At 44.0% G+C, this 27,574-nt stretch overlaps 1 protein-coding gene across 2 annotated transcripts in view; it reads right to left on the reverse strand.

The window, feature by feature from the left end:
* Positions 1–27,343, reverse strand: part of rock1 (Rho-associated, coiled-coil containing protein kinase 1) — a 51,626-nt gene extending 24,283 nt beyond the window's left edge. For both annotated transcript variants that reach the window (XM_083653546.1, XM_083653545.1), the window contains exons 1-8: positions 26,539–27,343; positions 9,802–9,883; positions 2,640–2,740; positions 2,313–2,450; positions 1,909–2,084; positions 1,528–1,612; positions 1,178–1,322; positions 625–763 (exon numbers count right to left, since the gene is read on the reverse strand). In XM_083653546.1, the coding sequence (XP_083509672.1) occupies positions 625–763; positions 1,178–1,322; positions 1,528–1,612; positions 1,909–2,084; positions 2,313–2,450; positions 2,640–2,740; positions 9,802–9,883; positions 26,539–26,631 (959 nt within the window). In that variant the 5' untranslated portion in view covers positions 26,632–27,343. The remainder of the gene's footprint in view (positions 1–624; positions 764–1,177; positions 1,323–1,527; positions 1,613–1,908; positions 2,085–2,312; positions 2,451–2,639; positions 2,741–9,801; positions 9,884–26,538) is intronic.
* Between the last annotated feature and the right edge of the window lie 231 nt (positions 27,344–27,574).

The following is a 27,574-nucleotide window of genomic DNA, read 5'->3' on the forward strand; positions in this document are numbered from 1 at the left end:
TAAATAATATCAGAAGTTCTCTGTGTATGGTAAGGCTGGGCGATGTGGACAAAATCAAATAGCACAATATTTTTGATCAAATACCTCGATAACGATGTTGCGATAATATGGTAGGGATGACTATTGGTGCTTTCACAAAATATTTACACAATTAGATTTTTTTAATAAATGATCATTACTAATGTGGATATAATGACTAAGTAGGTAAAGGCAAATAATAGAACAGCTACAACAGTCTGGTAAGTTCAGACAATTATGTCACTTTACTGTAATGCAGCAGCCTTTAAAACCAGGAAAAGACAACACTTCTGCCATATCATGATACAGTATTACGACATCCAAAATCTAAGAGGATATCTAGTCTCATAGCATGATTATCGATATAATATCGATATTATTGCACAGCCCTAGTGTATGTCTTTGATAATACTAGCTGGTTCTTTCACAAATATCTCAATGTGGAGTGGCATATTCCCTATATGGTATTTCTCAAATCATATTTCTACCACGATTGCCTCCACAGAGACACATCCGGGCCAGACAAAAATCAGTGCCCGAACAAGGAGAGGCTCTTGAGATAAGCACCCACTTCATGACCCAGTGCTCTTTCTGCCACTATCTAACCTGTCAGTCAGGAAAGCACAGATGAGATTCTTGGCATCCTTGGAGATGTCGCTGTCGTCGGGGAAGGTCAGGGCGTTCTTGTGGTTCATGATTTTGCTGTACGTGCCCACCAGCGAGTCGGCATAGAAAGGAGTGTCGCCTGTACGCAACGCAAGACAAACACAAGCCATGAGTTATTGCAATGTCCACAGTAACTGCCCATAAGACAACAATTGTAGACAAACCCAGGGAAACGTACGCACTCAACATAAACACAAGTATACAAGAGAGCTGGAATGCCCACTGCAGAGGTCGAATGGCTGCTATGACACAGAACTGTATAGGTACCATTTTGAAGCAACATTATTCTTTATGATTGAATGTGTACAATTCAAAAGGTGCACAATCTGAAAAGCATGTCGGCATATTATAAAAGGGCATTCTTGATACAAGGTTTTTGTTATGAGCATGATTTATGTGACGATAAACTCAGTATTTTTTTTTTATAGATATGGCAAAATGGACCTAACCCTTTGTTAGCAGTTGCAGCAACACCGTAAATCATAAAACTCACCAACAAGCATTTCGTACAGGAAGACTCCCACCGACCACCAGTCACACTCTCTGCCATAATATCCGTCTCCTCCTTGGGATTTTAGTACCTCGGGCGAAATGTAGTCTGGAGTTCCCACTGCTGTGTCACATCGTACCATACCATCCTGAAGGGGAGGGGGGGGGGGGGTCAATACTGTCATAACTCATTCCTTGAGAAAAATGGGTCATGGGTGAAATACAGCCTTCGATATGTTTCACACATCAGCAAAACCACTGGAGTTTTTGATCCTTTAAATAGGCACAGTATGATCTATGTGGTGCGAGAACATCCATTATGTGTGGAGAGACACCGGAGGCCGAATGTGATACCTTGTTCATTTTCATACAGGTCCCAAAGTCTGCCAGCTTCAAGTGGCCTGCTTTGTCTAGCAACATGTTATCAGGCTTCACGTCCCTGAGGAGACAACAGACAGTGACACACATCAAGTCTAAACATCTCACAAGGAAACTCAACCTTCAAATAGCTGTCTCACTACAGTCACGTCAATGCTAGCTAAAAGCACCACCCGTACGCAAGAGGCAGAAGTAAGAGCTGCCTCACTTAGGGATTAGAAGAGGACAACTGTAATCTCCCATTATAAACAAATAGGAGTCCAATCACATCTGTGCACGACTGCAGCCGAATCCCAAAGTCCACAAACAGCCAAGGAGATGGAGAGAAGGCAGAGGAGGACGTAGCTTAGCTTGTACCTGTGGATGAAGCCCATGGAGTGGATCCCGTCCAGTGCCAGCACCACCTCGGCTGTGTAAAAGCGGGCCCACTTCTCTGGGACGTCATAGTTGCTCATTAAGTTAACCAAGTCCCCTCCGGGCATGTATTCCATCACCATGTAGAGGTAGCGGTCATCCTGGAATGCGAAAAACAGCTGCAGGAGGGAAAAGAGAAGTAATCTGATTAGCTTTTAAAAATACCATTCAGACGTAAACAAAAGCTTATATATGCTATATATATATATTTTTTTTTTTTTTTTTTTTTTCTTTTTTTGCCAAACCGCTCCAATGACTGTCAGGACTATTACTGTGGTTCACAGCACACATGTGAGACCTGCTCATACTGCAGTGGGACACTTTAAAGATCTCAACTATGATCATACCTGCACTACCCAGCCGCTGTTAGCAAAAGCCATGATGTCCCTCTCCTCCCAGAAGAAAGCAGAGTCCGACCTCTTGATCATCTCAAACTTGCTCAGCAGCTTCATGGCGTACACCTTCCTCGTGGCTTTGTGTCTTACCTGGGAAAGGGGTGAGAATCTAGTTAGGCATGAACAAACGGGAACACATTTTTTATTTAATAGTGTTGTAATACAAATAATGCTACAAATAGCAATTACTAGTAATACCATCACCGCTACCAGTATCACGAATACTTGCACAGATAGTTATTCAAGACAAAATAAACCAAGACATAAGGGTAATCTTACCAATTGCACCTCTCCAAATGCTCCCCTCCCAATAACTTTAACCACCTCATAGTCCTCTGCTTTCATACGCAGATCCCGTATTTTACTAATGGTATCCTTATCTGGGGGAAAAAGGGGGGGGAAATGCAGATTAATAGAAAATATGAGTTACAGTAGGCAGGTAACTGTGGTCAGAATTGATGTCATGAAGAGAGTCTTGTCCTCAGCTTTGAACAGTTGATCATTAGAGCCAAGAATATGAAACACAGTGATCGATATCAGTGACACAGTTACTGCAAAGTGTGTGGTGCCTGAAAAAGAGCTTACAGAGTGTGGTTCCAAACGGTTCTCGTCTAAGAAAATCAATATGGGAGCTCAGCTCACTGCTATCTATCCTGTTTGCTAAATGTAACCAAATTAGGATGTTCTGCATTGTCCTGATACGGCTGAGGTGATTTATGCAATCAGCAGCCTGCAGCCTGTTGGGACGGGACAGAGAGGAGGAGAACCTCCCTCTGCCTCTGCACAGCTCAAGAGACGCTCCTTACTGAGAGCCGCCTTTCCCTGATGTAACAATGCTGGCTTCCCTAGGGGGCGATAGTATTCACTGTTCAGCCAAATTTGGTCATAGTTGAACTAGGGGGATAATTTTCAATTCACATGGGTCATAACTGGCACGGGAATGCATGGAAAAGGGGGGGGGTGCAGGGGGCATCCAAGTTCAATTGATCTAAAAATAAAAGCCGAGGGCCGGGGCTATTAGAATCAGAGCATTTGAGAGTGACTCATTTCCACTTAGAGCAGAGGTTCCAGAGATCATGATCCCTTCTTGAGAAGTCCCACAACAACGTGGCCAGGAGAAAAAAAAATCTTAATTCAATTGGATCGTATTTCAAGGTTTCAAGAAGATTTGTGAGAGGAGATTAATCCAATGGACACAGGCGGCTTGCATAGAGGAATCAGCTGATGTGATCAGGGTGCAATGCTGAACGCATGGAGCCAAGCATTCAGAGTGCAGAGCCCTTCAGGCAACGCATGCCATTGGCAACCCGTCTCTCACGAGACAGCTAGTCCATTAGCCCATGTCCATCATCAATCAGAGAAGAGGACTCCCGCACACTGTCCTCTACTTGCAATCAACTGTATTATGACGTTTGGGTCCTTAGACCTTCATCAGGTAAAATGAAGAACAGAAAAGCAACACAGGTTATTATAGCCTAGACATCATGATCAGACCACCATTCGACCTTTGTTTTATTCCCTACCCAAGACACACAAATCATTAATTCATCCTCCAGGTCGTCCTATTGTGGCTCAGACTGACTCTTTGCTGTCACCCTTGTGAGAATTTGTAGATTTTTACATTAAACCTTTGGCACAGACCTTACCATCTTATATCAAAGATTCCACAGATTTCATTAATAAAATCTCCAACCTTAAATGATATTCCAGATGATGTATTTTTATTAACTTTAGATGTAGCAGCAAGCCTGTATACTAACATACCACATAACTTATTTTTAACACTTCTCCACTCATGTACATATTGTATATATATTTACTTGATTTGATTGCACTTGCAACGTTGTGATTGTCTTTAGCTAGCTTTCCTACTTCTTCTCTCTGTATATTGATCTGACCGCTACGCTGCATACAGAAGACAAATTCCTTGTATGTAACTTGCATACTGTGGCAATACAAGCGATTCTGATTCTGATGTAGTTAGGGATGCAACGGTATGAGTTTTTGACGGTATGATAACCTTGGACAAAAATCCCACGGTTTCACGGTATTGCGGACCTTTATGCGTTGTCCAATGTGGCATAAAAAATGCCAATGAACAAAGTGTATTTTATTTTTAACATTTTGCTGAATTGTGGACTGAGAAAAAATGTTAATGTAACCTCCAACTGTAATGACAGTTAACTGGCAAGTATGCGTGTGGTTTGGTAATATAGTACTGTTCTTACTTATACATGTAAACGATTTAATCTAATTAAGTTGATGTGAAACTAAAACATAATAATATCAAATACACGCTCTCTCTCTCTCTCTCTCTCTCGACAGGTTGGAGGAGTCTTTCGTCATTATCTAATGTTACTTCTCTTCAGTGCAATACGTTTTGATAATGACCTGCTGTACAGCGACGTTCGCTCAGTCAACTAACGTGTCGTTAACGTTAGTTAGTGGAGAAAGATAGCTGGTGTTAGCTAGCTAATTAGCCATGTTAGCTGCCTCAGTAGGTAACGTTAGCCTAGTATTTATCTGACGTTTGTTAGCTACTAGGGATGTTCATCAATTATCGAAAATCGATAATCGATCGTTAAGGATTGGAATCGATCCTGTGGCATTTGGATCGATTTTTTAATTATTAAAAAAAAAAAAATTTTTTTTTTTTGGACTAGGTTTGGGTGGAATTCGTTCCTCCTCGCCCCACTCCATTGCACAGCCGACTAACGTGAGGTGGAGCTTCATATAGTCTCTAGTTTTCTGGCTGGGCACGGGCCTTTGTGCCAACAAAACTGTTTTAAACATGGGAAATTCACACCGGCATGCGCCGGGGACAGCAGTGTTGGAGAGGAGACACATTGAAATAAAGAGTTCATCGAGGAGAACACGTTGTCTTTCGTATTTTCTGCCATAGGCATTCATTTTATTAAAAAAAAAAAAAAAAAAAAAAAAAAAAAATGAAAATATTGAAAATTTTCTAAGTATTAATAAAATCGATTATCGATAATTGATCGTTAATTTTCACCGATTATCGATTTTGGAAAATTTTCAAAATGAACATCCCTATTAGCTACTCCTCAAACCTGCAGGTGGAAATGGTTTATGTCCAATGCGATGTATGTTGAAGCAAGACAACGTTTTAATGTACCTTGAATTTGAGAAATAACGACGGGTCGTGCTCACGCAGATCTAAGCCCTGGCCATCCTAGCCTCAACGCGAGACTCATTCTGATGAGTCTTGCGTTGAGGCTATGACCATCTGTGATTTTACAATAGCCGAAATATTCCCATACAGCCGACGTCGTCTTTAGATGGGGGGAAAGTTCAGGGGGGTCCTTCCTTGCGTTCTCCTGCTCTATCACACACACGGTTGTAAACACAGTCAAGGACAGCTCCTCACAGCTCCTCACTACTGTGCGTCTAGGTCAGGGGTGCCCAAATTCTTTCCCATGAAGGGCCAAAACTATCTACGGTAATATAAATAACATTTCAAGATAATGATCTACTTTTTATCTGTTTGGTAATTGTAATAATTTGCAATTGGTTATATATATTAAAAAAAACATCTGCATTTGTGGGGAGCTTAAACATTTAATCAGTAAACACCCCGTTGAAAACAGTTGTATTTTCCACCTTTGTAATCAAGAGAGAAATTTGACTTAATTCACAACTTGAAAAATCCTCAAGGTACTTTGAAAATCAGCTTTATTGTCCATCTTTTGTAAACAATTTGCCATGACAATTTGACAAAAACATGCAATATCCTGGTTGCTATTAATGTGGTTCCTCCTCTGGTCGTTAAGGGCGCCTGTTCAGAGGGAGGGGAACTGGTTGGAATAGCGTGAACCTCCCACGTGCTATGTCCTACCGGTGAAGCTTCCTCTGTCAGGTGAAAAGAAGCGGCTGGCTAACTGCCCATGTCTCGGAGGAAGCATGGAGCCAGTTTCGGCCCTCCCCAGATCGGCAGAGGGTAGAGTAGCAACCAGGATAAATAAATTAAGTTAGCACTAATGGGGGATAAAAAAAAAATTATAAAAAAAAACGGGGAAGGGGGGGGGGGAAACACGTTGATACCGTTGTTTTGGGGAAACAGCTGATACCGTGGAGAAGTATGACGACAAATCTTAGTGGTTTTGATACCGTGACTTTTTCAAACCGGGGTATACCTTCAAACCAGAAACCGCTGCATCCCTAGATGTAGTTGCCATGTTCTTGCCTGTTTTGGTGATGTATGGGTTGAGCCCTCTCTGATTGGCTAAATGCACTGTACTGTGCCAACACTGGGCTGCTGAACACAACATGTACTGTACCAACACTGGGCTGATGAACACAACATGTACTGTACCAACACTGGGCTCATAAACACAACATGTACTGTACCAACACTGGGCTGCTGAACACAACATGTACTGTACCAACACTGGGCTCATGAACACAACATGTACTGTACCAACACTGGGCTGATGAACACAACATGTACTGTACCAACACTGGGCTGATGAACACAACATGTACTGTACCAACACTGGGCTCATGAACACAACATGTACTGTACCAACACTGGGCTGATGAACACAACATGTACTGTACCAACACTGGGCTGATGAACACAACATGTACTGTACCAACACTGGGCTGATGAACACAACATGTACTGTACCAACACTGGGCTCATGAACACAACATGTACTGTACCAACACTGGGCTCATAAACACAACATGTACTGTACCAACACTGGGCTCATAAACACAACATGTACTGTACCAACACTGGGCTCATAAACACAACATGTACTGTACCAACACTGGGCTGATGAACACAACATGTACTGTACCAACACTGGGCTCATGAACACAACATGTACTGTACCAACACTGGGCTGATGAACACAACATGTACTGTACCAACACTGGGCTCATGAACACAACATGTACTGTACCAACACTGGGCTCATGAACACAACATGTACTGTACCAACACTGGGCTGATAAACACAACATGTACTGTACCAACACTGGGCTGATAAACACAACATGTACTGTACCAACACTGGGCTCATAAACACAACATGTACTGTACCAACACTGGGCTCATGAACACAACATGTACTGTACCAACACTGGGCTCATAAACACAACATGTACTGTACCAACACTGGGCTGATGAACACAACATGTACTGTACCAACACTGGGCTGCTGAACACAACATGTACTGTACCAACACTGGGCTCATAAACACAACATGTACTGTACCAACACTGGGCTCATGAACACAACATGTACTGTACCAACACTGGGCTCATAAACACAACATGTACTGTACCAACACTGGGCTCATGAACACAACATGTACTGTACCAACACTGGGCTGCTGAACACAACATGTACTGTACCAACACTGGGCTGATGAACACAACATGTACTGTACCAACACTGGGCTCATGAACACAACATGTACTGTACCAACACTGGGCTCATAAACACAACATGTACTGTACCAACACTGGGCTCATAAACACAACATGTACTGTACCAACACTGGGCTCATGAACACAACATGTACTGTACCAACACTGGGCTCATAAACACAACATGTACTGTACCAACACTGGGCTCATGAACACAACATGTACTGTACCAACACTGGGCTGCTGAACACAACATGTACTGTACCAACACTGGGCTGATGAACACAACATGTACTGTACCAACACTGGGCTCATGAACACAACATGTACTGTACCAACACTGGGCTCATAAACACAACATGTACTGTACCAACACTGGGCTGCTGAACACAACATGTACTGTACCAACACTGGGCTGATGAACACAACATGTACTGTATCAACACTGGGCTCATAAACACAACATGTACTGTACCAACACTGGGCTCATAAACACAACATGTACTGTACCAACACTGGGCTCATGAACACAACATGTACTGTACCAACACTGGGCTCATAAACACAACATGTACTGTACCAACACTGGGCTCATGAACACAACATGTACTGTACCAACACTGGGCTGCTGAACACAACATGTACTGTACCAACACTGGGCTGATGAACACAACATGTACTGTACCAACACTGGGCTCATGAACACAACATGTACTGTACCAACACTGGGCTCATAAACACAACATGTACTGTACCAACACTGGGCTGATGAACACAACATGTACTGTACCAACACTGGGCTGCTGAACACAACATGTACTGTACCAACACTGGGCTCATGAACACAACATGTACTGTACCAACACTGGGCTCATGAACACAACATGTACTGTACCAACACTGGGCTCATGAACACAACATGTACTGTACCAACACTGGGCTCATGAACACAACATGTACTGTACCAACACTGGGCTCATGAACACAACATGTACTGTACCAACACTGGGCTCATAAACACAACATGTACTGTACCAACACTGGGCTCATGAACACAACATGTACTGTACCAACACTGGGCTCATGAACACAACATGTACTGTGCCAACACTGGGCTGCTGAACACAACATGTACTGTACCAACACTGGGCTCATAAACACAACATGTACTGTACCAACACTGGGCTGATGAACACAACATGTACTGTACCAACACTGGGCTGATGAACACAACATGTACTGTATCAACACTGGGCTGATGAACACAACATGTACTGTACCAACACTGGGCTGATGAACACAACATGTACTGTATCAAAACTAATTGAAGAAATGCCTAATGACAGCATTCGCCTGAGGCTTTAAAGTAGCTTGGAGTAAGATTCAAATATGAAACGCACGATTTTACAGTTTTCCTAGAACTAGTATTGACATGGTTTGAAAGGCTCCAGTAAGACCAAAAGAAGGCACTCCATGGCCCCGACTGAACTCTTGGCACACATTTCATCAATTAAATGTCCTTTGCAGGAATATTATGCAAAGAACAACACGTACTTTCACCGAGCTACCGGTAGATCAATTTAGGTGAAGAAATAGATTTAGCCTCACTAGCAGCCTTGGCTTGACATTTTATTTTGGTAAAACATTTTAAAAAATGACAAAAAAACCTCAAGAGTTCCACTTCATTTTCTGGCGATTTCACTGTAAAATGCCTGTGCGCTCGTGCCTTAGCTACGGTTGTTCCTGAGTCTGAGGGCACTGAGAAAAAGGGAAGCCATGATGACAGGCATCATGTGGGTCACCAGCCATTTATCAAAGCCCCTTTGTTGTTGGGGACACTATAAGCAGCAGACACAATTGTGCCCGGGCCTGCATAGAGGCGCTGACCCAAAAACAGCCTTCTTTTCTGAGCCCAGGCTCAGAATGATAGCCGTATGTAGTGGAGGGGTCACTCTGCACCATACAAAGTGGAGGTGAAACATATGGACACGTTCACACACTACATGAAGACATAAGGGGACAAGCATTATGTGGACTACTTACATCTATTCAAAAAGTTGTCAATGCTCTTGTTTTTCCTCAGGGCAGGAAAGTCAAGGTCGTACACCAACGCGTCCAAGCCATCCTGAGGGGAGAAGAGAAAGGGTTAACAAGGAGGCGAGCAATAAAGCTGCAGTCTGTGCTCCTCCTGGTGCTACTTAACATCTAAAAAGCAACCAAGTCCTTTTCAAGCTATTGGTCTCTGTGCAGAAGTCTCTTCTCCAAACCATCTTAACAAAGCTAATAGTGGACTATTCTCAGCCTGGATTGCATTCCGAATGTCTAGGGGGGTTTCAGCTTATCACAACATATGGTTAGACTTCATTGTAAAGTAAACATTAACAGTTTGTTAAATTGATTAATAACTGATCCACTGAAGGGTTTCATTTGTTTGTTAAATCCGGCTTCAAACCAAGCCTTGTATGTATGTGTACCTGTCTCACATTAGGAAGTAAATTCATATCAAACATTAAAACATGTTTCTAATAACAACACGACCGAGCAATAGGGCGGTGCCTCATATAATAACAACCTTACAATGGCTGAAGCTGCACGAGCCACGCCCACCTCACCAGTTCCTGACCCTCTCTGGTAAAACCCTTTCAAAACCATTTGTGGAGCATTTTCTTTGATTCCTGTCAAATCCGTGCCGAGGATGCAGAGGATGATGGCATCATGGAAAAGAGGAGAATCATTTTTGACACGTGACTGACTGCACTTCATTATGTGACCGCCAGCACAACTGGAAATGCTAGATTAATACAAGAGAGAAAGGATGTAAACATAAAGGCTAGTTTTAGTTTGCGTCAGGCTATGCAGGAGCACAAGTGCCACCGTCAGGATTGAATCTAATCTTCCTTAATCCAGGATGCTTGACACAAGGCGGCGGGGCACACAAACACTTGGACCTAACATGGTGCATTCCCTCTAGCTGGTGTGGGTGAACACAGGATGAGTGGGAACATCTTCTCATCGTCATCGATACACTGTCCCCTATAGACTACTGTCACACTACAAAAGCTATCGGAGAGTGATATTACTACAGAGCTGGCCTATAAAAACAAAAAGGAAATAAAGTAATTAATTTGCATCTCGACATACGGTACATTACTAGGGATGCGCGATGATATTCGGAACGTCATCGTATCGACCGATACAGGCTTTAAAATGAAATATCGCCATCGGCCCGAAGCGAACATTTTTCTGCAGATATGACAGGCCGATAAAATGCTTTATTTATGCCCAAATGCCCAATGTTTTAATACATAAGTAAATAAAAAGTGCACGTTTGACATATGACCTAAGTTGAAAGTGTGAATGTGTATATGTTGTGTTTGTGTCTGCATCGGCCATCACAATAATGTGTCAATATCACGACGGGAGAGACTCCATGTTGCCTGACATCAGGTAGAAAGAAATGCCACGCACAATCGCATATATCCGTATTGGCAATCGGCCAAAAGAGTTGGAAAATATCAGCATATTGGAAATCAGCACCAATATTCCTGGACAGACACACACGTTATCATAACATGAATCCTGTCATTCCTGGATGGCGAGCGAGTGACTGTATGTCGTAACGATAATGAGACATTTTCATTTGGCCTGTCTCTTGAGAAAAACAATGACGACACACATGGTGAATCAGCAGCGTAGACAGACAGACACGTCGAGGAATCCTCTGAAGTAACTCTGCTGCTCCTGCTGAGCAGCAGTGGAGGTCAGGGCTACCCCACCCCGCCTCTAGCAGACGTCAAACCAGCTACGCCTCAGGGAGGGGCAGAGGGAGGGAGGGAGGGAGGGAGGGAGAAAGGAAGAATTGGGCGGGCAGGACGGAGGAAAGCAACCTAGACATGATTCAGAGGACCAGAATGAGGGGGGGGGGGGAGGAGAGAATAGGCTGATCATCAACAGACATGGATGGACTAAGTCGATCCATCATTTTCTCACTCATAAAGACTTTATACATAGCAGAGTCGTCACACAGCCAACTCAATGGAAGGAGGGCAGGAGGATTGACACAACACATGCTGGGCTGCGAGAGGGAAATGTGGCCTTGTTGGACATACAGCACGTAGTCAGCCTGCACTGTGGAAAGAAAAGGCTGAAGCCCAGGCAGCGAGTCCTTCAGGAGCCTAATCACACAGCTCCGCGCTCAGCAATGCACGTTTGCATAACTTCCTGCCACAGAGAACTCTGGACAGCCGCAGTAACATTCCTCAACAGGACTGTACACGTCAGAGAGCTATTTTAAGTATGTGGCCAAACAAGTTCTCAACAAAAAGTGAAGGAAGAGAGAGAGAGAGAGGGGGGGGGGGAGAAAGAATCCATCCCAAGTACAAAGTCACACAGCCAGCCTTATTTTCAATCAGCACTCGTGCTTAACATTATTACAGGAAGGAGGAGGGAGTGGAGGCGGGGCTGCTGCGTGTGGGGCTGGTTTGTCCAATGGGAGAACAAATGAAGGAAACGACAAAGAAAAACCTGAAGACAGGCGTGCAAAGAATCTTCTACAGCTGTAAGCCGCAGAGTGAAAGAAGGCACGGGGTGAATAACAGGTGAAAACCATGCTGCTTTGACGACAACAACAACCAATAAAGCATTTGACTACACAATGTCAATCACTAACTAGGCCTATAAAGCATGTGTCTAAGTGAGACAGTATTGGGTGCCTGTGAGTTGCATCACTTTCCAAGTTTGAGGTACCTGATTCACCATCTCTGAGCAGTGGTGCCTCTATGCTTAAACTTAACTGTATGGAGCAGGAGGATATGGACCACTGTGAGGTCCTTCCTTGATACACTTCCCTTGTAAGAGGTCTGTCCTCTATAACATTGTATTATGTACTATATGTACCCTAGCATGTGTTTGCTGCATTGACAGTGTTTGCTGTGATTTTTTTTTACAAATTTATTTTTTTATTTTTACAGTCTCATGTTGTCTCTTGAGTTTTGTTTATGTTAATTGTCTTGTCATTCTAAAAATAAAAACAATTGGTTAAAAAAACCCTGTATGGAGGCTTTGGTGGGGACATGTATACAGAGACGTGTGCCACACACTGATAGGCATACACTTATCAGTATATCAGTATCAACTTATCCATATCAAGTGGCAGCCACTACATTTGTTTGTAAACACTGTCCTAACACATACGCAAGGTCAGCAAGTTCAAAATAGCACGTGAAACATAACAGGTAGCTAGCTGCGAGTGATTTGTGATGGTCAGGGGTGGGGGGGGGGGGTCAGTTGTTGCAGTTACATGTTGAGCCATATGTTTTTCAATTATGAATGAAAGGATTCCCCCAAAAGTGTTCACGAGTGCTAAATAAATAACGGGATTGCATGGTGTGCATTTATGCTTCAGTATGTAACCAGAATAAAGGTTTCTGACATTGGCAAAATACAGCACTTTAAGATGGGCTGACGTTTTCACGGCCGATAGGTTTATTATATATTAATTCTTTTTTAATTTAAAGTTATAGACAGCAGCATGTTGTGTATGATACTTTTTCTTAACTCAAGTTGTATACTAGTCGAAATCAATTCCTAGGGTGGAGACTCTGGAGATAATGTGCCATGGGTGCAGTTAGGCAGCACGCAATAATAATAAATAATAATAACAAATGTTTAATTTCATTTGTAGTGCACTTTTCATTCAGAAATAATCTCAGAGTGCTACAGAGTTAAAAGCATAACAAGCAGACAATACAACTGACAATAGTTAAAAGTTACCCTTCCTAAATAAAACGAGCACAAGGCACTAGGACCCGGCGGAGCAGGCTGTTGGCAGACCTGAGGGTGGAGGTTTGTGGAGCCATCAGTTCTTGTAGGTAGGGGGGGGGGCATGGCCATTTATGCATGTGTGGGTGAGTAAGAGGATTTTGTAGTCGACCCTGAAGGAGACGTGGAGCCAGTGCAGTGAGAACAGAGTAGGTGTAATGTGTTCATACTTCCGTACTCTCAACAGGATCCTGGCAGCACTGTTCTGTATATACTGCAGCTTCTGGATGCTCTTGCCAGGGATTCCGGTGAACAGTGAACTGCAGTAGTCCAGCCTGGAGGCATGGACAAGCTTATCTGCTTCTTCTTCTGTGGTGTTTTATGGCAGTTGGCATCCTTTATATTGCATTACCGCCTCCTTCTGGATTTATCCATCCACTGTTTCTCTACATTCTGTCCCGTGTCACTCCCTCTCCTCCCAAGCTTCTCTGCATCTGGTAGGGTTAGAGTGGGGGCGGGCTCAACTGCGCATTTAGTTGCTCGAGTGACATCACAACTCTCTCCCCCTCTCTCCTGTTGTGAGCATGCGGAGGTCCTACTTATAACCTCAGCTTGGAAGAATTTCACTTATGACATCACACTTGCTGGAGTGACACCATCACAACTGCCCGAGTGATATGACAGTTGGCAAACACCCTAATCAGTTCATCCTCAACTCGAGTCAATGTGGATGCTTGTGCCAAATTTGAAGAAATTCCCTAAAGGCGTTCCTGAGATGTCGCATTAACGAGCATGGAACGGGCAAACGTGAGGTCACAGTGACCTTGAACTTTGACCTTCTCCGTGTACACCAACAGTTGCACCTCCAGTCACCAGTCCATCAAGCTCCTGAAGGTTGCTGATGACACCACCCTCATAGGGCTCATCTCTAAATGAGACAAGTCTGCGTACAGGTGGGAGATTGACCATCTGGTGACTTGGTGCAGTCAAAACAACCTGGAGCTCAATATACTCCGCAGAATAAGACTGCTGATCCAGGATCACTGACAAAGCCCTTTCTGGGTTCACTGATTCATGTGAAACTGATCCTATATAAGCAATTCTTCTACAGCGCTTATTCTAGCTTTGTCATTTCTGAAGGCTCAGGAGTTTCTTGCTGCTTTCCAGGCCAATAGAAGGGAAAGGGCATCAACGGTCAATGTGCAGAACCAAACGGGGAAAAATAATTGCTACAGTAGTGGAGCTAAATAGCAGTAACAGACCAAGGCTTTGCATTCCTGACACATGTGGCTCTCTAGCCTTAGCTTTCGCCACTGAGAAATCCTAATGCACTGCCAGGCTAGCCCAGAGTCAATTGGGCATGATGAGCACTTGACAACGCAAATCAAATTCCAACAGACAGTGAGATTGTGGGCCGTTTCAACAGAAATAGTTGCTAGATATTCAATGCTCAATATCCCAACATTCCAACCCTATTCATTAGGGCTGTGCCGATTCACTTATCTCCCGATTCGATACTATCACGATACTTTGGTGCCGATTCGATATATATTGCGATTCACGATTATTGCGATTCTACGATTATTGCGATTCGATATTACGATTTATTGCGATTTTTGTTTATTTTTTTCTTTTATTTTTTCAGTTTGTTTGCTTTTTTACACTAGATTAGAACATGGGAAAAGTTGAATCATACACTAGAGACTGTATATTATATATCATGAGTAGGGCTGGGCGATATAGTTAAAAACAGGGGCGGACTGGGATCATAATTCAGGCCGGGCATTAGATACCAAGCAGGCCAGGCCGATATGGGCCAACGCGCGTGAAATTTGGGCCGTTTGAAGCCAGATTTGGGTCCAATTTTACAATGAGATGCACCCACTTTAACCCTGAAGTGTAATTATTACTTCAGACTAACTAATAAAGTAATAAAACCACTAGTAAACCAGTAGGCGGCGCCTGGCCTGCTGTTCAGTGAGTGGCCTGACTGCAAGCACCCAACAAAAAAAAAAAAAAAAAAAAATTTTTTTTTTTTTTTTTTTTTTTTTTTTAAATTTGCGATTATCGATTCTGGAATAAAAGATCGATCCAAAAAATCGTGACATTAAAAATCGCGATACTTAGGTGAATCGATTTTTTCCCCCACCCCTACTATTCATAGCTTTCAAGGGGCGTTACGTGCTGCCGGGAACGCCCACCTGACGGTCAAACAGTACTGCTAAGTACTGTTTGAGCGGACGACAGCACAGGCATCACTACAGTATCTTCTCTTTTAGCAATAGTCTCACTAATCCCACAGTGGTTTACCTGCTTTTGAGATCTGCAAAAAATAGTTTGCTTCTGTCTCACCCGTTCTCCCTCTCTCTTCACACGCGACGAGGGCTGTGCTCTCTCTCCACAACATTATAAAAACGAGTCCGCACTCCGCACGCAGTTTGTTGTGAAACAATTTCTCCGAACTGCCATGTGTTGGACAGTAACGTTAACGATAGTTCGGTTTGTTTGAAGTGCCCAAAACGTGCAGTTTGTTTAGATATCGTTCCTTTTTCAACGCTTGATAGATGGTCTAAATATTCCTGACTGGAAACTGGTGGAAAAAAGCCCGCTTTTTGCTGGAGCTGCGTCTGGTCAGTGTTCAGCGCCATTGTTGTTTTGAGTTTTGACCGCCAGAATGGGCGTTCCTTGTACTTACGTAACGCCCCTTGAAAGCTATGAATTAAAAGGGGGCTAAACCATGCGTCAAATCAGTCGGTGCACAGCACAGCTAGCAAAGGGTGGTAGCAGCAGGCCCACGGGCTATGTTTCATTTGTAACGGGGGAACTTCAACAAGTCATATTATGTGGCAGTCTGGCAGGGAAAATAGCTGGGAAAACAAAAACGGAGCGTGCAATGCAGATTTCTGCTGATGCTGCTCCAGGCAGAGAGAGTGACACATCTCTGGGATTACTGAATAATAACATCAAAAAATAAAAACATTTTCATCATCTCCCCATTAACGAAATGCGGCAATTTTTGTGTGTCTAGTTATACAAAACACACAAGCCAGTGGTTGACATTGCACATGGGAAATATTTCTTTAAGCTTTGGGGGGAGACACACACACACACACACACACACACACACACACACACACACACACACACAGGCTCTTTTTCCAGACATTTAAGTTGGAGTTAAAATTTCCATGGGCAACTCAGCCACATCTTCCCCCGCTGCATGCATGCCAGCACCAGGCATGCAGAGTGTGGACTGGTCCTAAGCTGAGCTCGACGGCTCACTTCCGTTTCTGCCACCTCTCTTGATTATATGCTTTTCACTTGTGGGCCATTGTGCAGACAGCCGTTCAGTTAGCCAGGCAAATGAAGCAGTGCCACTGCTGGCCGGGGCCCATGTCAACAACACAAGTGTGATCACATAGACCAATGAAGCCAAAGTCAAAGCATAAAATGCCACATTGCTTCCTCTTCGTCCCCTAAAATAGGTTTTTAACATAGGTGTCAGTCTGGGACAGGCCTTGAGATAGAAACAACAGACATGCAAGGGTTTTAGCTCCATCTGCTCTGGGACAAAGCAGTTTGGGCAACTTTGTTAAGTCTCCCTCCCGGGCCCAGGTTTACTCGCTCGAGTTCTTTGGACACGACACTTGGCCCAAGCCTCGTTTGCACACTCCTGCAGGACATAATATCTACTGACAGGACATCCCACTTACCTAGAAAGGCCGCATATCTAAAAGCCCTACTGGGTAAATGGCAGTGACAGTGAACCCAGGCATGGCAAAACAGGGGCATTCCATTTCCTTATGAGGCCCCAGTGAGAGAATCACTGTCACAAAAGCTTTCATGTCAAAAAACATAATTGAGTTATTCCAACGGGGGAGCGCTCAGTCGCTCACGTGTTTCTACTGACCAGGGCCCTGCCAGGACACTCAAGCAAAACTCCACCGCGTCGGCCAGTGCTTCTGACCTCTGACCTCACGCCAACAAATAACCAACTTATTAAACTTTGACCCGGGATCTCGACGCACTTTCGACCATCTCCACTGACTGGGGGCGGGACGGGGGGGGGGGGGCTAGATTCCTCTGCAAGTGGGCCAAACTACCTGGCGTTTTAGAAGTTGGGGGGAGGGGGAGTAGGAGGTTGTGAAGTCCAACGGGCAGGCTAAATCAAAGGAAGAATCTTTCCATTTATTAACAGGCTGGATCATTTTAGTCTGCATTGCTGCACATGATCAGTCAGTTGAGGGGAATGCAGAGCTACAAATAGCTCGGTCAATTGTTTTTCCCATAGCTGAATAGCTGAGGAGAGCAGTTCACAACTGACAGCCCTGAACCATTCTGACGATAGGGGATGGATGCAATCCTGACTATAACCTTTACAACAAATTCAGACCTTTTTCAAACTCAAGGAAATGTAGCCTAGTTCATCATTAAAAGCCCATATTCAAAGTAAAGTAAAAATGATTTTGTTTTACTTGCTAGTCTTCAGGTTATATGTTCGGTATTGGTACACTACACTGCACAAATTGTATGCATATTCTCTTGACTTGTTATTTAGCTATGATAGTCACAATCACAGTCTTCCTTTGACATAATCGGCATGACACGTGTAAGATGCCAAGGAATGCACATGTCACCATTCCAAACATCTCCTGTGAGAAAAATGGTGCATATCTGTCTATTACTGAGTCTAGAAGCCATATAACCTATGGCTGTGTTATCAGTGCAGGCAACACCTTACAGGTGCAGTTTGTCCATTAAAGGCAAAGGTCACTGGTATGAGAGCAGCCTACATAGGCAAGGTAAGGACTCAGTGTACTCTGGCTGTTGCTCAAGTTAGGACTTTAGCAAAGATTGCCCCCAAAATATTTTTTTAATTTCCTACACTGGCCTTAACAGATTTATGCAAGGCATAGGACTCTGCATGCCACTAGAATTATGGCTACACGATATTGGGGGGGGGGGGGGGGGGGGGATAGCAATTTTTTTTTCTTCCTGCGATTGTGATATGAAAAATTACAGGAATTTTCACCTAATGACTTGAATAGCTCTATCAAGCCTTGCCCCTTTAAGAAGGTGCCCTACTGGGTAACCTGCACAGGTGACATAGTAGGAAGTGAGTGTGTTACTGTTTTTAGCTGCAGCCAGCCAGGGCAAGTTGCGGGATGCTAAGTGAGTAAAGTTACCAGAGTGGGAAAAGAGCTTAGAACATCGCCGAGAGGCTGTGCATTATGTTTGCTAGTTTACCAAAATAAAGGGTCAGTTCTCCACTACAGAGTTGGGCCAGACTCGTAGTAAAAAGCTTGCTAGCAGCTATGAGCCAGGCTAAGCTATAATAGGCGAGCACAACACCAGAGGCTTCCCAACTATGGTTCGGAGCCGTCAAAGCTGGAAAGGTAACATAGGCTGCTCTTAACAAACCCTTAAATCGGAATAAAAGTGTTATATGTACATTAGTCATGGAAAATGAGAACCATACAAGTTTTCCTTTTCTATCAAGCAGTAAAAAAGTTGTAGCATGACGTGTTTGAGTTCATTTGTCTTACTTGACATTGCATGTCCTGCGATGCAACTATTGCCCATGCGCACATTGCGATGACGAATCCGATGCTGAAAGGATATATTGTGCAGCCCTAACTAGAATGGTTCATCAAACGATTCTGAATGCTCTCTAGAGGGAAATTATAAAAGGCACTAGTAACTGTAAACTGTGCATTTGATGCAGTCAAAGTCAGAATTAATAGAAAGGCAAAGTGAACGTCACTTCCTGCTTCAGCACTGTACCAGATATTTTCATCCGCCATTTCTTTTCCCGTAGACATTTTGTAAAATGCTTATAAAAATAGTTTTACTTGTTCAAACCAAATGGTTCATATATTTTAGAAACAGGAGAGACCACATAACATTTCACTCGGACCAAAACGCGGATTTAAAGAAAATTATTTTTTCGATGTTTTTTCGATGCAAGCCTATCACCATTGATTCGGTGGTGTATTTTTCAGCCCAAATGATTGGCTGCTGTCTGTGTCAATCATCGAACTCTTTGACCAATCACAGTAGCAAAGCAGGACAACTCTGATGTTTCCACGCCAAAGCTGCAAGCCACAAGCAGCTCAATGGATTTCAACGCTGATGGGTTACTGGAAACAGCGCGACGCCGACTGGTTAACAAGTGAAACGTTTGGTCACTCACACTGGCATTTTGAGTCCCGTGTCGGTGAAGTGGTTACGGCTGCAGTAGTTGGCTTAGCTAATGTAGCTAACAGCTAGCTAGCTATTTAACATACAGGTGTGTTGTTGCAGCACTCTCTAATGTGTCATTGGTAAGGTAACGTTATGGTTAGATAGGTCCCGCCAGAGTCGTCTATATAGAAGAGTCGCGACATCTCCATTTTTACTAGGGCTGGCACGGATCACGGATAATCCGTGACCCGTACGGATCAGCCCCCCCAGTTCGGAACGCGGTTCGGAACGTCAATGCCCCCCCCCCCCCCCCCCCCCCCCCCCTTTCGTTTAACCTTAGTGTATGAGAACACCTGCAGCGCAGCCAGACACAGACAGACATCATCATGGCAAGCACAAGTGAGCTTCCTCATCCCTTGCCGCCGCTGTAAAGTCTCTCTGAAGGCTGTGGCTAGTGGCTAGTGGCTACTAAAGACAACAAACTTATTTCAACACCTCTGAGAAAGCACAGGAATGCGAGCAGCGTGTTGCCGGCTGCACAAGATAACGAGAACCACAACACACACACACACACGTTTCACTGAACACATTATCACCGGATGGTGAAATGTTGCCTTGGACACATAACAAAACAACACGGGGGGCCACCGAGTATAGCTTAACGTAGCATCAACGATATGTTTCCAGACTGACCCGGTCTGGTCTGTACCCATGTCAAGTGACTACGTTAGCAACCAACAGCCAGGAAGTTAGGCGCAGTGCCACCTAAAACAGGAAGTTGGGTTGTTCTGCCTTCAGAGTAAAAGCATAAATTGTGTCATGAGAAAAAAATATTTTTTGAGCAGGGCAACAAATGGTTAGAGAAGTATAATAGTATTAAAAAATCTGATATAGCCTATTTATTTATTTTTTGCTGATCCGAAAAATCCGTGATCCGTGGCTCAAAATCCATCACGCGATCCGATCCGTGGGTTTTCTGATCCGTGCCAGCCCTAATTTTTACTCTCAAGAGTTCCAGGAAGTAAGGTCCTGGATTAAGCAGCACTGTCGAGTTGCAGCAAAATGTTGCAGTTGGTGTTACTTTGAAAGTTTTTTTTTTATATCAAATTGTACATTATCAGCTTTATTTTAGCATTCAAAAGTAGCCAGAGACCCCTTCCTGGCTGTTCATTAGCTAATGAGTCTCGCATTTTGGTCCTCTGCTGAGGCCACTCTCTCTCTAGAGGACACCACTAGTGTACTACTTTTGCATGCTAAAATAAAGCTGACAATGTACAATTTGATTCAAGGGGGGGGGAAAACCCTTTCAGAGCACAACACAAACTGTCTATTTTTCTGCAACTCGACAGTGCTGCTTAATCCAGGACCTTACTTCCTGGAACTCTTGAGAGTAAAAATGGAGATGTCGTGACTCTTCTATATAGACGACTCTGGCGGGACCTATCTAACCATAACGTTACCTTACCAATGACACATTAGAGAGTGCTGCAACAACACACCTGTATGTTAAATAGCTAGCTAGCTGTTAGCTACATTAGCTAAGCCAACTACTGCTGCCGTAACCAAAAACCAAAAACTGGTCCATTGGAGTGATTGGAGATGTCGGGACTCTTCCATCTACACGGCTCTGGACATTAGGTCCCGCCGCTTACATTGACCAGCCAATCAGGTGTCCCGGACAGTATCTGTCCTGAATAACCAGTGATGGGCTTGGGTCTATATGAAGAGTAATGACAACTGCGATTCATATGGGGCTGGATACCAGGGCTAGGTACATTTAGCAAAACAGGCCAGACTGGTCACTGGGGGGTCTGTGTCCACATCAGGTCAAAACTATGGCCAATAAATATGGCTAATATCAATACAATAAAAATACAGTGATTATCAGAGATGCACAAGCTGCTGCAGGTGTGCTGCTCACCATAGTGTAACATCAGTTGTATTAGTTGAGAGTTGTTTAGTTATAATCACTTGATGAACAAAACTTTGGTCAAAATATAAGATAAGACAGTGTTATGTGGTTCATTTGATTTTCTAGGACTTTTCAAGCACCTGGTTAAAAAATGTGCTATTTCCAAGGTATTCCAGGACTTGAATTTTTTTCTCCAAATCCAAGCACTTCACGGACCTTGTATGAACCCTGCAGTGATGACGAACGTTATGGGGCAGATATTTCCCATAGGCGATCGGTGGCAAAAAAAACATGATCGGAGGATCCATAGTGACAATGCAGCTAAAATCAGAGATGATGACAGATGAGCGAATAACCAAGTTATTTTCAGACAAGAAAATTAGACATTTACAGTTTCTGTAATGTTTGCCAATACAGAGCAACTTGTATTCTATGCTTGCTTGTATTATGGCTTGCCAGCAGCCAGCCAACTAACTTTAGTTGTAATGACATGATTTGTAACAAGCCTCTCATCCAATTAATTCAATTACTATAGAATTACTGATATTGCTGTGCAAATAAATATATTGACTCATTTATTTTCAGTTGCCTTGCCAATATTGGCAACATCTCATGCACTTAATAAAGGAACAGTTTCTGTGTCAACCAATGTCAGGGTAAGCAGATTTGGGGGTTTTGCATCCCACTCGACTACCACATAAATTGTATTGTATGGGGATTTAGTAGCTTCACCTTAATCAACTGTTATAAGTCACTTCAGAATGCCTAGTCAATCGCTGTCTGAAATCTGGTTTACTAGCCTAGTTAGTTGTTTCCTGTAACTATTAAGAGATTTACAGTCCAAATAACAGATGAAAGAGGGATCAAAAGTACAGTAGTGAGGCTAAGCACCCCAAGGCCTAAAAAAAAATTAAGTTTGGTTCCGGTTGCCGACCGACCCTGTCAATTTACGTGCGACCCAATTTATTTTATGAGCTTGTTGATTTGACGGTGGCGCTAAGGGGCGGGGTTTGCCACTGCGCGAAGGTGCTTTTCGCTACGGATACTTTAAAACGAAAATGGCATGGAGGGAGCATGACGGACATGTGCTTTGTGTCGCTTCTCTGCCCATGCAGCAGCGTGCCAACCAGAATTGTGAGATTGGGGTTAAAATCGTTTGAAAACGTGCTTCAGGAAGTTAAACAGTGCGCTTGTATATTCGTATCAGCAGCCGGCAAAGTGGACAGAGCTGACAAATGGACGGATATCTCCAGCGATGTGGTGTCGACCCCCACTCAGCAGCTTGGTTCGCTCGTCAGTGGCTTCATGGCTACGTTTCAATTCAGGTATTTAGCACTGAAGTGCACGGCAGAACCTCAGCCCTCAACAGCTCAAAGTACCGCTCCGTCCGCCTTCGAGATACTGTTTCGTGCACAGCAACGTACTCATTTGCCCCCGCCGAAGGTTGCACAGACGAAAAAAGAGGAGCTAAAAATGACATTCTGGAGAGCCGGCGGACCCGGGGAGTGGGCTTTTCTCTTCCAGAGAGCACAAACCAGAGCGTGTGTGTGCGCGTGTGCGTGCATCTGTGTGCATGTGCGTGCATGTGTGTGTGTGTGTGTGTGTGTGACGTGTGTGTTTGTGTGCGTAGCTATGAGGAAGCCGTGAGTTGGAAGAGGCAGGGAGGGAGGGGGGGGGGGGGGGGGGATAGAAGTGTGTATGTCTGGTTTTTGCGGTCTAATAATGCCATTAAAGGTATGAGATGAAATATTGTTTGAGATGTCTTCAATGCCAATGGTCCAGAACTGGTTTTTAGGAGTAGAAAAAAGAACATTTAAAATCAGCACGTTTTAATAACATTGAAGCATTCATATTGACTTAAATATTTTGTTCATATAAAAACGTGTGTAGAGCACAGTGGTACAGTACATGTAGGCTATGTTATGAAAAAAGTATCCATCGCTGCTGTAATTTTAAGGAAAAAAAATATATCTATATATTTCCTATCTATCCCTTGCTGCCACTGAAAATAAAATAAAAAAATAAAATAAAATAAATTCCCTACCGACCCTCACCTCAACTGACAACCAACAGGAACCAAACTTATATTTTTTTTAGGCCCAAGTGTCAAAGCAAGAAGAACAGAGACTAGGCCGTGCCAGGAGAACTTTTATACACATCTCAAACAAGGGCAAAGCCCATAACCCAACGAGTTCAAACATATCAACTCAGCAATTCCACTTCACCAATTGGGCAACTGACTGTATTATCAAATGAATGACCCAGTGCAATAACTACTAGCAACGTAGCACTTGACTAGTAATCCATTTCCACTACGCTAAATGCTACCATTTCAGAGAATCAAGGATGTTGACGCCAGGTGTATCATTTGAAAGAAGTGATTCTATTTGTATTTGAGCAATTGAACGTTTACACACACACACACACACACACACACACACACACACACACACACACACATACTGACAATACTCAGTCTCAGCCCCTTAATGTCAGAGAGCGTTCCCGACACAATGCCAGGAATTCTGCCTGTTCAGAACAGCTATTAGGAGCCTGCCTGGAGCACAATGACGGGGGGCAGGCAGCCCATCCCAGATAAGGCCCTCTTCTCCCCGGCAGATATTATTTAGGGGGCTGAAGATAAGGATGGCAGGGTTAGAATACTGTGCTTGACAGGCCACCCCTGAGCTGAGTGGGAAGGTGCTGCAGACCAAATGTCACCATCAACACAACACAGGCCTGGCTTCTATGGGGAAAAAATAAATACAACCACAACCACACCAGTGCTGCAGCCAGAAGGCAACACGCAGGCTCAAGACTCAGGTACAGAAACGCAGCCAGTAAAAGGCTTGCATTGTGCATTTTGATGGAACCTATTACTCATAGCCAAGCATGTTGGCTGCTTTATGAGTTAAATGTCCTGATTCAAGGCCTTCAGAAACATGAGTCTTCAGTCCACATAATTTTGGTTTATGGGTAGAGAGAGCAGAGCCCACACCCAGCTACCTCAGAGCTGCCTGCCTGGTCTCCACTCTCTCTCTCCAGACGCGCAGAATGGCTTAGGGACACACAGGGGACTCCAGGCCAGTCAAAGACAAGAGGTTATTTGATTAACATGGAATTTTATTAAGCTGTGGGTGGGGTTGCATGGTGGCGGAGAGTGCCTCAGCAAAAGGCCTCCATTCATTGATCAGAGGGAGATTGCAGAGGAGGGGGGGGGGGGGGGGAGAGGAACAACACCCTTGTGTGTGTGGCTGTGGGCAGGAACAGTCCCCACAGCTTTTTGCCATTAAAAATGCAGAGCGTGTGCACTTTTAGGTGCGTTTAATTGCCTTTCTCTACAGCAGGATGGGGGGTCACAGAGAGACTAAGCAACTTGTTGTTTTTTAAGAGCCAGCTATATCTACAGCAGCCTATACACAAATACTCCCAAGGTGGGTGTGTGTGTGCGGGGCTAAAGGAAAGCCACCTCCCCAAAACACACTGGATCCCGATCCTTAGAAAGCCACTCCGTCTTATTCTCCCGAGAATTGAATCATATTTACTATATCGTACAATCAGCACACTTTGATGGTGCATTACAGGCCAGAATCAAACAGTGTGACCTTATATGGAGAACACCTGATTGCATTACAATGGAACTACTGTGGAACCAACACAGACACACTCACACCTACTGTACAAGTCCTTCCTTGCCAGTTAAAGTAGTGAACATCTGACTAAGACAAAACTCATACAATTCAAGACATACCTGCAGACACAAAATGTCTGCGCCGCGGGCAAACCCCAGAAGCTTCAGCCCAGAATTTACCACAAACCAATTACCCACATGTGATATTTTGGCTTGATCAAACTATACAGCACAGCTGAGCAGCACATCGGCTCCCATGATGAGTCACTGATGACAGCGAACTCGCTGTGAAAATATTCACAGTCACTGTCCGTCAGTCACCCGAGCTGAAATGCTCCAAATGACATATTTGACATATTGGCACAGCAACATCCCCTTGACATCCGCTCGAGTGAGTCAAGTTACTGGGATTGCCTTGTGTAATAAAAACCTATGAAGGTGTTGCTCTAAGGGGGTTTAGCACGTGGCAGCAGCCGCCTCCTTCCCCAGACAGAGGAGTCACTTCATGGGTTGTCGCCCAGAGACAGGAAGCAGCCAGGGCAGACTCACTCCAGCCAACAGGTGTACTGATGCAGCTGGAGGCCTGCAGGTTAGAACAAGCTTGGCCTGCAACTAAGCCTATCACTTCAAATACAGCTCAGATAAGAAAATCTAGACAAAACAGCACACCACCAAGTCCATAACCCTCAATTCCATAACCAACTAAAGGGAGCACTAGTAATAACAACATAGCCCTGGTAGCTCAAATCCAGTTCCAGTTGACCAGATTCTGTCACACATGACATGACCATCATCTCAGTGGTGCAAATCAAAGATGATCTGACCAGTGTCTCTCTCTTTGTGTAGAGAATGAACACTGTTGCCATCTTTCACTCTTTCAGTGTTACTGCCTCTTAAATGTATGTTAGTTCCCCCCACAAGTTATGATGAAGCGGATTCCCATCTGCATGGGAAATAAACAACCTTACTCCTTGCAATTGCAGTCTCCTTATTTCTGCTGAGAATAAACTCGTGTTTGGCCAGAGGAAACAGCACAGGCTCAAACTGCTGATTGCTTCGTCTTTCGTAAATCCTTGAGATATGTAACGTTATGGTGAGCACAAAAGGTGTCTGAACTTGCTTCGGTGTACGAGACTAACGTTAACGGGCCTGTCGGCGTTCATATTAGCACTTTTCTTCAGTGACAATGAGCCAACTTCTATCAGTCTCGGAATGAATTTCTGCTCCAAGGAGTAGTCTGAGCCCAATGGCTGACTAGTCAGCGACTTAGCCAGCTAGCAAGCTACAAACTTACCAGTAAACAATCCGTGTTTATTTCTGACTTGGGGTCCTTCAACATGGCATCGATCTTTTCAAATCGAGCCTCCAAACTTTCTCCGGCTGACATTTTTGCTGTTAGAGGGAGCTCCGCCGTTGAGTTATGAACAAAAAAAACAGCTCACTGACGAGCTAGAAGGCTACCGCTAGCTTAGCAGCCAGCGGCAGCTAACTAGCCAAAATGTTCCTTTCTTCGTGTGAACTTTCAACTGCACTTCAAAGAAAAGGCGTGTTTCTTCTCTGGTTCTCACAAACAACGAAGCGTTTGAAGTTGCGTTGAATATACAAAAGCCACATTTTTTAAATGAAAGATGGACTTTTCCAGTATGAGTGAAAAACAACTTCAGTTAGCAAAAGATAAATGCGGCAACAGATTAGTCAGCCTCCACAGGATGCCGCAGAGGATAAGGGTTTAAAAAATGCTGGGTGCATCAAAAGAAAGGCAGCTAAAACTTTCATATAACAAAGCACCATATGTGGCAATGTTAGTCCAGGCCCGTGTCCATATCTGTGCCAGGCCGTTGCAAAAAGACAAACGAGTCTGACAGCTGCAAAGTAGAAGTGGTGGGGGAAAAAACTTCTGCTTCTTTCCAAATTTCGGTGTTTCCAACACGGTCTTGTTCAAACGTTCAGAGGCAGCGGTCCTTCCGCTGCATGCCGTGCATTGTCATTCAGTGTCGATCGTTAATGTACACATCTAGACGGCTTTTTCTCTCCAGATTACATACATATAAATCCGATTTTAATCTCTGTTATTTTTCGAAACAAAAAAAAGCGATGCCCAATTTTCTCCCACAGCCAGTGACCAACATGTCCGCCTTCCTGTTCAAACACCCCGGAGAAGCGACTTCAAAATGTCACGCACTGCGCACGCGCCACACCGAGGCGCATTCAAGTTTACCAGTGTGATGATGGTAGTGTGATGGCAACATGCTGCTGCTCCTCATTTACCTCATTTACCAAGGGCAGTGTTTCTCAAAGTGGGGTTCGGGGACACGCAGGGGACCTTGAGG

This window comes from Poromitra crassiceps (assembly GCF_964638095.1).
Source record: "Poromitra crassiceps genome assembly, chromosome: 17".
Classification (NCBI taxonomy): Eukaryota; Metazoa; Chordata; class Actinopteri; order Beryciformes; family Melamphaidae; genus Poromitra; species Poromitra crassiceps.